At 39.3% G+C, this 12,208-nt stretch overlaps 1 protein-coding gene across 1 annotated transcript; it reads left to right on the forward strand.

Moving 5' to 3' along the window:
• Nucleotides 1-4,897: 4,897 nt before the first annotated feature.
• On the forward strand, nucleotides 4,898-11,914 carry LOC107731380 (DNA repair endonuclease XPF; the record flags this gene model as incomplete). The annotated part of the gene is made up of 10 exons (XM_016542436.1): nucleotides 4,898-5,126; nucleotides 5,239-5,434; nucleotides 5,535-5,742; nucleotides 6,436-6,616; nucleotides 6,713-6,835; nucleotides 6,949-7,056; nucleotides 7,134-7,686; nucleotides 10,645-10,737; nucleotides 10,834-10,946; nucleotides 11,041-11,914. Coding segments are annotated over 10 exons (2,535 nt in total), but the record flags the coding sequence as incomplete, so codon positions are not given.
• Between the last annotated feature and the right edge of the window lie 294 nt (nucleotides 11,915-12,208).

Here is a 12,208-nt window from a genome sequence, read left to right on the forward strand (position 1 = left end):
ATTTCTCAATACAAAGTACGCACATTTCGGACATCCTCGGTAGTTCGGACTTTGCGAGTTCGACTCGGGAGTGTGAACTCCCGCAGACGGGACGATGCAAGTCCGGTAATTCTGCAAACAGCAGCCTACTTGATAACGTCAGTCAGCTCGCCTATACTGCAATTTTCCTCACTGTATATATTTACAATAAGACGAAATATGATATCAAACACCACTGCCACCTTTCGTTTTCATTTAAACATATTAATAGCCGCATAAATGTAGTTCAGGGAAATGTGTATATAGGCCTAGCCTACAATGAAACAAAATATTATATCAAACAGTATTGCCTATTTTTATTTTCATTTTAACATATTAATAGATTAATTGAATAAAGACCATAGATTACCTGTTAGATGCATCCCCAAAAATTATATTTTATGTTTAACCAGTAAAGAGACATCAGAGCCAGCGACAAATGTCAGAAGGACTACAGCCGAGTTGAGGCTGCTCTCCTCTGGAAACATGAGCACTGAGCGCCCGCTGAACGCGTGGAGCTGATAGTCTCCGAAATTGGCGAAACACATTTTTAAATAGGCGCTGTCTTTATAAATAAACCGCAGATTTGAGTTTTAAACAACTACATTCTCGCCTGAAAAAAAAAAAAGCGAATGGGGCTTTTGTGTTGGCAGCGCAAAACCAGACAAAGTTGACAGTTATTGGATCTAAAATGTATGCCACTCAGTAATACATTTTTGCCACTAAAGGGCGAAATGTGACAACTGTATGCAAATGTCGGAGATAATAAAAAGGCGGCTTAAAATCTGGCGAAAGCCATCCATGAGCATTCCCATTCAGCTAACCAATCACTAAAATTCCCTCTTTTCAAAATAAATAAATAAAGGGTCCAAAAGTTTCTGAAGCAAGAACTTTCCACAAGCCAACACTTCAGGTTGTCAGTCAACCCTCACACAGACTTTGACAGATTGCTGTACAGTCTGCCCATCTGCGCAAGCTATTTTAGTGGAGTTGGACTGTAATAGAGTCATTTTCAGTATGCAGTGAGATGGAGGGCACATTAGCAAAGAGACACAGACACACACTGCATCATTAAGATGCCTCATTGGCATTGCAAAATGACTTGGCCTATAAATACCTGTCTAAATAAGACTATAAAACCCTATTCATTTTAGATGGATTGAGATGTTCAACTGCAAAACGTGCTACTCATACATAATGCCGTGGAGCGTGTGACCTTACATATGACCTTGCCTTGTTTATGCCTCTGAGCTCTCTGATTAATTTGGTTTCTTTAATTGGAATTTCAACTCATTTTTTAACAAAGGAATGACTTGTGTTATTCATGCAGAAGGTTTCTATATACTACATTGTACGTGAACATTAATCCCTTTCTTACTGGTTCTTTTAAAATCCAGTAAGAATGCTAATGCGGATAATCTGTCACCACATTTTCTCACAACTGGGCAGGCTTGATTTTCATCCTCTGCTTCAATTAGATTATTACACATGATATTAATATTTGGATTAAAGGGAATTGCAAAATGGGGTAATATTTTTAAAAGCGCCTCTAGACTTATCAGCCACACTGCAGTTTGGTTTGAACACTAAGAGCTCCATTTTTAAATTCATTGGCACAAAAACTGTCTGATCAAACGGAGCAGCCATAGTAATTTCGTAAAATATGAAATGTGTTTCCACTTTCAGCCGCAAAGTAGTTTGTGGTGTTTGTTCTGTTGAAATGCATTTTCTCTGGTGACTCACAGCAGTGCATTTTGAATGTAAGACAGCAGTGAAGTCGCAACTGTGATTTTCCCAAAACACTCTGTATTACTGATAGATCATTTATCATGTAACTAGACTGTTTATTTTGTATCCTTGAAGCTTTAAATACCCACAAGAATGTTCCCTCAGTGGTTTTTGAGTTTACTTCATCAGGCTCACACTGTTCTCACTGTAACTTCATTTGGTGTTTGCAAACCAAATATCCTGCAGTGTTAGTCATGTACCTTGGTGACTTTAATCCAATTTGTGGTAGGCTCTGCCTTAAAGGTGCTGTATCTCTTCAACTAACTCACAATCTCTCCAAAACCCCACTCTCCCAGCACGTGGCTGCACACCCGAGCACTTAAAGTGAAACTTTACCCAAAAATGAAAAGTCTGTCATAATTTACACAACCTCATGTCATTCCAAACCTGTATGACTTTGTGTGAAGATGTTTTGAAAATGTCCTTACAATGAAATTCAAAGGGATTCAATGTTACATTTAAAAACATTTAAAACATTCTTCAAAATATCATCTGATATGTTTCTCAGAGGAAAGAAAGTATTACAGGTTTGGAATGACATGAGTAAATGATGACAGAATGAAGGATCACTTCACCTTATAAAGCCTATGTATCATATTTGATATGCAAATTTCTAAGGCCTCAAAATGATCAATATGATAGCCTGAAAAGCCTGTTGTACTCAACCATGCCTTTTGTCATCTGATTAATTTATACTTTTTTTTTAGCCTTTTAGTTTAATTCCAAAAATGTTAGTAATATTTCAAGATATTGAAAAGGACTACACTGGACTATAAAGCAACTGTAGGTTTACTTGACTATCCATATACATTTTTTAAATCATGTTAAAATGTGTGTCAATTGTCAAATATGATGCATATTTGACAAATATGATGCATATTCAACCCCCCCCCACAATAATAAAAACTACAGAAAATTGATTGTAAAACTAAGAATCCAAAATATCATAATACTAAACCATATTATTTTGAGATACAGAGTGACAACTGATATTTAAATGCATTTTGTGTAGTCTGCTATACTGACTACTTACACAAAAGTAATAAAGTATAAAGATTTAATTGATTTACATTACAAGGTATTAACATTTCTTTTTGGCCATATAAATATCAAAGACTGCATCAAATTGCATACTTTTGCTCAGTTTGGTCCTCTGAATAAAATTAAGGTGTATGAGCTCCATATTCTCATATATCCTACTATAGCCAAAAAAATACATAAAAATTATGTATATTTTGTCTAAATGCTCAGTAATGTGTTCCATCTTAAAAATAGATTTTTCTGACTATTATTTCATATGTTAGGCTTCACAGGGTTAAAGAGGCAGAGCAGGAGCCGTTTACAGTGAACAGAACATTTGGACTTGTTTTAATGAGTCATTGACATAATGCTGTTTAAGCAGCGCACCTCCTGTCACCCTTTGAAAAGACTGCTAAAATCCAGCTGCTCTCTGAGCCGGCGCCTTTTCCTGCCTCGATTAATCTCATATGCTTCTTGACATGCCCAGTCACTGCAATGCTCCACTACTGCTTGGGATGAGTGTTTGTTTGCTTCCTCTAGATCTCCCCCTAACCTCATCCTTCCTGACATGGTGATGTTTGAGAAAGGCTCATATTAAACTTTGTACCAGACGGAATAAAAGGTTCATCCTGCTTTCATTTACTTCCACTATTAGGGCTTCCTCTCCTCAAGTGCATAGTCGGTGACCTCAAAAAACAAAACAAGCTCTCTGAACAGCAGGTCTCTTTATTTTATTACATTTTTTCTTTCTGCCACTCAGATACAATGAATGAACAAGTGGTGCTCTTTCATGTTATTTGAGGTAACTTGTGCTTAATTTCAAACAAGAAACCAGAGCACTTGATGAGTTAAGGGCTTCCTGAGATACAGTCTGTACACTCTGTACATGTTTTTCCCTTTCTATTCATATTAGCAAACAGCAAATAAACAAAATAAATAATGAAAGCATCAGAGAGACAGAAGAATGCATTTAAGATTACTGAACATGACCTTGAGTGATGCAGACCTGGAATCCACTATTTCACTCTATCTTGACAAGGTGTCTATATTGAAAGCTAAAGTGCTGTAACACCTTTACATCTTAAGAGTGGATAATATACTGTGCAAAGAGTGGTTTGGTTTTAAACAGCAATGTCATATAGCAGTTATACATATCACATTCATAAACGTGTCCTAGAGGCATGAAATGTTGAAAACAACTGTAGCTGTTTGATACGGTGAGTTTCCAACTAATTCATCTGTTTTCATAGATTTTGTGTATTTGCCAAAGATTGTTTTTTGTGTAATTGTGTTGATAGCAATGTGAAAATGTAAAATCCATTTCCTATTTATTTTTAAGCATGCCCCACTTAAGCTGGGATAAAACATTCTTTCAGCAGCACTCCACACAGAAGTGCTCTACTGCTCTCTCAAGGCCACTAAGTAGCAATGCACCCACTCATAGTGATTCATGGTTTCTGCAGCCTTCTGCACAGAATAGAATAGAATAGGTTTGCGATAAATGCGTTATGTTCAGCTTTGGGACATGAGAGTGTGTGAATGTGCAAGTGTGTAGATGTAATATGAGTCTGTTACCGTGTGCAATGTACAATACAATATGCAATAGGCTATACAAAATGAGCAATATACAGAACAACGTACAATACAGTACACAAACTGAACACACTAATAGTACCGTAGTATAGGGTCTGTGCTAATGCTACTGTTTACTTGATAGATTCAATCTGAAGCATGTAGAGACACAGTAAATACTTATTATAAATAAATCCGGACAATTGGCTGGATGAAAAAAGAAAATTAATAATAATAAAAAAAGAAAAATCTCATAATTATAACTTGGTATCTCATAATTTCTTTTTCTAAAAAAAAAAAAAAAAAAGATGTATGGATAATCAAGTTAAAAAAAAAGTTACTTGCTTCAGTCTAGTAAATGTTTATCTTGAAGTATTATAAACAACAACAAAAATAATTGTTACAAAAAAAAAAATGTACAGCAAAAAGATGTGTACAATTACCGGAAGGTGGTAATTTTTAGAATTATGATAAATTAGGCTTTATAAGGTTAAAGTGATTCGGTAATAATGATGAAAGTTGTGATGAATATGTGTGCCTGTTGAAGGAGTATTTTACAGAGCAGCTCCGTGCTGAAGGGGTGAGCCATCTTCCCCAGACTGTGACCAGTGATGTGCATAGTAATGAAAGATATGATGTGTACACTAAAGGAGGAGTTCTCTTTGTGACTAGCCGCATCCTAGTGGTGGACTTCCTTACGGACAGAATTCCTGCTCACCTCGTAACAGGTCAGAGGAAGGCTGCTGGGAAAACACAGCTGTGTCCATTACAACTGAGCTATACAGAAGGTTTTCAATAATGTGTTGCCGGACTAAATTGTATTACTGCATATTTGCACAGGAATCCTGGTGTATCGTGCGCATAAGATCATTGAGTCTTGTCAGGAGGCTTTCATTCTGAGACTTTATCGGCAGAAAAACAAGACCGGGTTCATCAAGGCCTTTACGGACAAAGCCACATCCTTCTCTTCTGGCTTCTGTAAAGTCGAGCGTGTCATGAGAAACCTGTTTGTGAAGAAGCTCTTTCTTTGGCCAAGGTATGACACTTGTTTTTTTCCATAGATATTACTTTTGAGTATTTGTGATTTTTGTAGGAGAATGTTGTGTGTAAATCAAGTGTATTTGCAAATCTGCTAGATTTCAAGCATCAGTAAACACGACGTTGGACAAACACAAGCCGTATGTGGTGGAGCTGCATGTGTCTCAGACTCCAGCGATGAGAGCCATTCAGAGCTCTATTCTGGACATCATGAACGCCTGCTTGAAAGAGCTGAAGCGCTACAATCCCACTCTGGAAGCAGAAGACCTCTCTCTGGAGAACAGCCTGGGCACTTCCTTTGAGAAAGTGAGAAATGACATTTCATAGTGCTGTTGATTATACTCTATATGGGGGAAAAAATCATTATACCACTAAAAACCAAATAAATAATAATAATGCATTTCATATTTCACAATTTAATCTACTTATTTTTGTTTCATTTTTACTCTGACCTAAATTTTGACAACTATGTCAGGAAGTATAACCATGGTTATTTCTATTGGTTATAAATAAACATTATAATAATCTTAAATAAATGTATTTATTTGTTATATTTATTTTAATAGTTTTATTTATTTTTTTATGAAAATAACACCACCGGCACTTCCACTTATTCATAGTGTTATTGATAGCACTGATTTACATTAAAAATATTCACAATTACACAAACATTTTTAAATATTATTTTTAAAATGCAGTAATCGTAATAATTTCATTTTATATTTCATAATAGTTATAAATATTCAAAATGATAATTATATTAAATAATGGTTATAAATAAATTCATTTATTTCTTTTTATATTAATTTTAAAAAGTGCTGTATTGCTGAGGCAAATATAAATAGACAATTATTTCAAAACAATTTTTAAAATAATGAGAAAATAAAACAAAAAAAGAAAGATAAATGAAATAATTACATATCACACACACAAAAATAAAACGCGAGTTGCTGATCATGATTAAATTGTGAGTTGCTGACCATGCTTTTCCATATGTAGACAATTCGTCATTATCTTGACCCACTGTGGCATCAGCTGGGGTCCAGGACCAAATCTCTCGTTCAAGACCTGAAGATTTTAAGAACCCTTCTTCTCTACCTCACTCAATACGACTGTGTCACCTTCCTCAATCTGCTGGAGTCTTTGAGAACCAGCCAGAAAAGCTTCGGTAGTAATTCAGGTACTGATCTGTTGCTCTATTTGAACTCTTCAGTGATGGCGCAAACTATAGTCAGTAAAGGTCACCTGATTCTTTCTTTTTCCTGTTCTGAATCAGGCTGGTTATTCTTGGACTCAAGCACATCAATGTTTGTAAATGCTCGCAGCCGCGTGTATCGCATTCAGGAGTCAAAGAAGAAACTGAAAGTTGGAGAGACTGACCAGAAACAAAGTGCCCTGGGTACAATATGTTTGATGTGTAGTGTTTCTTCTAAAAGGTCTTTACATACTTGTTTCTCATTTTTAATGTACACTAATGCTAGTATCTTCTTTTGTGTTAATGTATAAAACTAGCCCCTCCAAAAAGAGAGCTTGTGCTTGAGAAAAACCCAAAGTGGGAAGCTCTAACAGAGGTGCTACAGGAGATTGAGAAAGAAAACAGCAGCTCTGAGCATGAACCAGGTAAAATTTAACAGTAAAGCGTTTCATGAACCATTCATATGCAGAGCATTAAGTTACATTTGTTGTCTGTGCACCAGGCCGTGTGTTGATATGTGCCAGTAATGACAGAGCATGTGCCCAGCTTAAGGAATATATCCAAAAAGGAGCAGAACACCTTCTGAATCGCCTTTATTCACGCACTGTTGGAAAAGAAGATCCTCAGCCTGATCTACTGAAGCTCGACAAAGGCTGGGCAAAGAAGGATTCTGTTAGGAGCAAAGGGAAGAAAACCAAAACCAACTCAAAAAAGCCAACAAAGATCGAGAGACCGTCAAGAGTCTCTCAGATGCAGAGGCAGGAAGATGGAGCTGAAAAGGACCTCATTGGGAACAGTGAAGATGAAGGAGGGTTGGCTGAAGAGGAAGAGGAAGAAGAAGAGATTCTTCTTGATCTTTCTTCCGATGACTACTATGGCATTCTTAAAGAGCCATTGACTGTCATTCACCCATTGAAGGGATGCAGTGACCCCTACAGTTTGACACGGGTGTTACATGAGGTTGACCCCATGTTTGTTGTTTTGTATGATGCAGAACTCAGTTTTGTGCGGCAGCTTGAAATTTATAAAGCCAGCAGGCCAGGAAAACCTCTTCGGTGTGTACATTGGCATGGAGCAAATGTATATTTCAAGAAACGTTAGGTTACTTGCGTAACCCCGGTTCTCTGATAACAGAAGTGAGGTATCTCACTATGGGAACGCCTCAGGCGTGACCGACTGCGGAAGCACCAATTACACCACGTCTGTCAGACTGACAGACCAATCGCTGCATGGTTTTCCTTCTGAGAAGGAGACCACACCCCCCGCACCGTTCTGCCTTCAAACACTGCACCCCAACCCGTAAGTGACGCATCCGTCGTCACTACCTTCCTTAGAGTGATCGGACCTAACGCGGTCCCTTCCCTGAGAAAAAATGGGGCTCTCCAGTGATGTAAAGCCCTCACACATTCCTCCGTTTGCGTGGGAGTTTCTTTTATTTTTACACCTTCTTTGCTCATGTAAACATTCTCCTCTGCCCTCGCCATTAACCCCGTGGGTGGAGGGAGGGGAATAATTGCAGGGAGTACTCCGTGAACTTGTGGCACTGACCCTTGTACAACTGTGAGTGAACCTGCTGAACTGGCCCTTAAAACAACTGAACTTGGAACGTTTACCGTTAACAACTTTCTCCGTTTCCCCGGGGGCAGGAGAAAAGTGTTGAACTCTGAGGGGGGTGGAGCAGAAAACCCCAGGTGCTGCTTCCTGTCCCCCTGTGTTAAACAGTCCTGACCCTAGGTCACTCATCTCTTTTTGCCCCCTTGTGGGTTAGAAGGACGATGCTTTGCTGCAGCCACAGCATAAGACTGTTTCCCCTTAGCCTGAGCCGGCCTTGGCTGTGCTGACACATTAGCCGGGTGGTGGGGGGCGATTACCACGATAGTTCGTGTATCCCCCTCTTGACTGTGACATGGAACTCACGCGAGCAGGCTGATAAGGTCTGACTGGCGGTTTCCTTGGCAGGCAGGTTTCGAACGCCTCTCCCTCCTTCTTTCTCAAGTCACACTGTTGGCGCATGGCTGTGACAGTCGAGCCAAACATTGCCTTGGGATCTACGGGGGCGTCTAGAAATTCCACCTTTTCCTTTTCTGAAAGGCCTGAGAGACTGAGCCACAACGCTCTTTCTCCCACCACAGCTAGCCCCATACTCCTGCCACAGCTCTGAACTGCCCCACGTGATGTGCGGAGGTTCAGATCGGCTATCACACAGATCTCCTCCCAAAGGGCTGGGTTCGGAGAGCCTGCGTCCAGCTGACGGCCCATCTCCTCCAACAGCTCCCCCTGGTATGCTGTCAGGAGAGATGTCACATTAAGGGCCCTGACGGCCAGAGCAGAGGATTTATATATCTTTTGGAAAGCCGAGGCTGAAAACCGCTCCGTTTTCCCAGGCAGCGTGGCGCCCGCCGACGAAAACGCTGCCCTGCGTTCTGGATGCAAGTGGTTGGCTACTGAAAGCGCCACCTGTGGGGGGTCAGCTAACCCCAGCTCCCCCATATCCTGAATGTCCAGTTGTGCAAAACCCTTAACAGGCACACGGTTGGAAAATGGTTTGTCCCAGTGTCTTTTCATCTCCGCCATGCATGGCGGGACAGCCGGGATGAACTGTCTAACTGGTGCGAGGCATGATGGCAATCTCTTACCATCGTAGAGATCCCTCTCTGCCCCTTGACCCACCTGCTGAGAGGGCCAGTTAATGGAAAGCTTGGCCGCAGCCCTACGGCAAACTTCCAATAAGTCGAACTCCACAGCAGAGGAAGAGGGGTGGCTCCCCACTCTGGCTGCTTGGTGGACGAGATGTATTAGGAGGGAGCAGGCTGTTTATTCCCGAGAGTGGAAAAACTCGCCTTGATGCGGATGTTTTTCCCCTCGGCACGAGAGAGATACCCAGCTAACAGCAATATAAGATTTACCGCGTTTGCGACGTCGCCGGTCGGCTTCGTCCGTAAACAGTTGAACGGTAAATCCAATAATGCGTCAGTCGAGTACAGCTTCCACAATCTTCACGGGGAAGAAAGCAAGAATGACGCTGCAGCGGGCTGCGGTGAGTTATATACCGGGGAGGGGGGACTCCCTGATCGCTGCAGCGATTGGTCTGTCAGTCTGACAGACGTGGTGTAATTGGTGCTTCCGCAGTCGGTCACGCCTGAGGCGTTCCCATAGTGAGATACCGAACGGATGTTAGAAAGAGAACTCAAATTTCACTACTGCTCAAAAGTTTGGGGTCGGTAAGATTTTTAAAATGCTTTTGAAATAATTTATGCTCGCCAAGGCTGCATTCATTTGATAAAAAATAAAGTAAAAAGGTAATATTGTGACATATTATTACAATTTAAAATAATTGTTTTCTATTGTAATATATTTTAAATTGCAAAATGTGATGCCAAAGATGAACTTTTTGCAGCCATTACTTCAGTTTTCAGTGTCATATGATCCTTCAAAAATAATTCTATTATGTTGCTTTGGTGCTCAAGAAATATTTTTTTATTATTATCAATGTTGAAAATGTTGAATGTTGTGCTGCTTAATATTTTTGTGGAAACCGTGATACATTTTTTACACAAGATTTTTTGATGAATAGAAAGTAAAAAAAAAAAAAAAGCAGCATTTATTTAAAAACAAATCTTTTGTAGCGTTATGAATGTCTTTACTGTGATCAATTTAATGCAAGTATTCATTTCTAATTAAAAAAAAAATCATACTTACCCAAACTTTTGAATGGTATTGTATTCATTTATATATTTTTATATAAACAATTTAAATTATTTATATAAATATACATTTATTTAAAAACAAATCTTTTGTAGCGTTATGAATGTCTTTACTGTGATCAATTTAATGCAAGTATTCATTTCTAATTAAAAAAAAAATCATACTTACCCAAACTTTTGAATGGTATTGTATTCATTTATATATTTTTATATAAACAATTTAAATTATTTATATAAATATATTTTTTCCATATTTACATTTAATATCAAATATTTAGCTTTCCTGATTGTTTTTCCCCTTATGTTTAGTGTGTATTTTCTTATATATGGAGGCTCAACAGAAGAACAGAGGTATCTTACAGTCTTGAGCAAAGAGAAACAAGCATTCGAGTACCTCATAAGGTTAGCTCAATATTTAATTCATTGCATTCATTCAATTGCATTCATCTTTTTTGTGACCCTGTTTATCTTAAAAGCTGTGTTTTCCTTTTAAATTAGGGAAAAGGCCAGCATGGTTGTGCCAGAAGAGAGAGAGGGTAGGGAAGACACCAACCTAGATCTTGTCCGCAGTCATGAACTTGCCAGTGCCGCCACCAGCACCCGCAAAGCAGGTAAACCTTCACTATTCCACCTGACTTAGTCATAAAATGTTTTTTTTCAGTTCAACATGTGATGTGCTGAAAAATGGTTGGTATGTTCAATTAGGGGGTCGTCAAGAGGTTAAAGAGCCTCAGCGAATCATAGTTGACATGCGGGAGTTTCGGAGTGAGCTTCCTTCCCTTCTGCATCAACGGGGTCTCGACATTGAACCAGTCACCTTAGAGGTTGGCGACTACATACTGACTTCTGAGATCTGCGTAGAGCGCAAAAGTATCAGCGACCTCATTGGTTCCCTGCAGAGTGGGCGTCTCTACACACAGTGCCTCTCTATGACTCGATTCTATCGCCGTCCCGTGCTGCTTATCGAGTTTGACCCCGCAAAGCCTTTCTCCCTGGTGGCCCGCAGTGACTTTCGTCAGGAGATCTCTGCTAGTGACGTCACCTCCAAACTGACCCTCCTCACCCTCCATTTCCCCCGCCTGAGGCTGCTCTGGTGCCCGTCTCCCTATATGACAGCAGAGCTGTTTCAGGAGCTCAAACACAGCCGCCCGGAGCCCGACGCTGCCACAGCTCAGGCCGTTACTGCCGAATCCGAGACCGTGACGGAGTCAGCAGACCTGTACAACCCCGGACCTTACGACTTCTTGCTCCGTATGCCTGGAGTCAATGTGAAAAACTTCAAGAGCCTTATAAAACATGCTTCCTGTCTGACTGATCTTATAACATTTAGTCAGGAAAAGCTCAGTGAGTTATTGGGCAGTAGCAGCAACGCCAGGCAGCTTTATGAATTCATACACAATCCCACGAACATAGTGCCTGTTCAGAAAAACAAGTAGATATCGTAAAGAAGAAACGTATTTACATTGTAATATCAGGTTTGGTAATTGTGCCTTGTCAAAAGGGATTTTTATTCATATCTATTATGAAATTGTTGTATACGATGCAGTGAATTAATTATTGTATTTCTGAATATTTAAATACCTTGTATGTTAGAATCAAACTTTTCTATTTGTAATGACTTGTGACATTGCATGTAGTTATATGTAGCTATTCTAGATAACTTTTTGTATTGTAGACATTTAAATGTAGCTATTTGCTTGTTAGATGCTTGATATTTAATTTTTTCTTTGGATGTAGGCAAATTTCCACTCTTAGAAAAATGTTAAAATTTTCTGTAATTATCTCCGTGTATTCAACAAAAATAAAATTCAGTAATTTACTCATGCCTGATATTGTTCCAAAACTGCATAATGTTTTTCTTTGACTACTTTCA

This window comes from Sinocyclocheilus rhinocerous, unplaced genomic scaffold (genome assembly GCF_001515625.1).
Source record: "Sinocyclocheilus rhinocerous isolate Xijiao unplaced genomic scaffold, SAMN03320098_v1.1 scaffold1390, whole genome shotgun sequence".
Lineage (NCBI taxonomy): Eukaryota > Metazoa > Chordata > Actinopteri > Cypriniformes > Cyprinidae > Sinocyclocheilus > Sinocyclocheilus rhinocerous.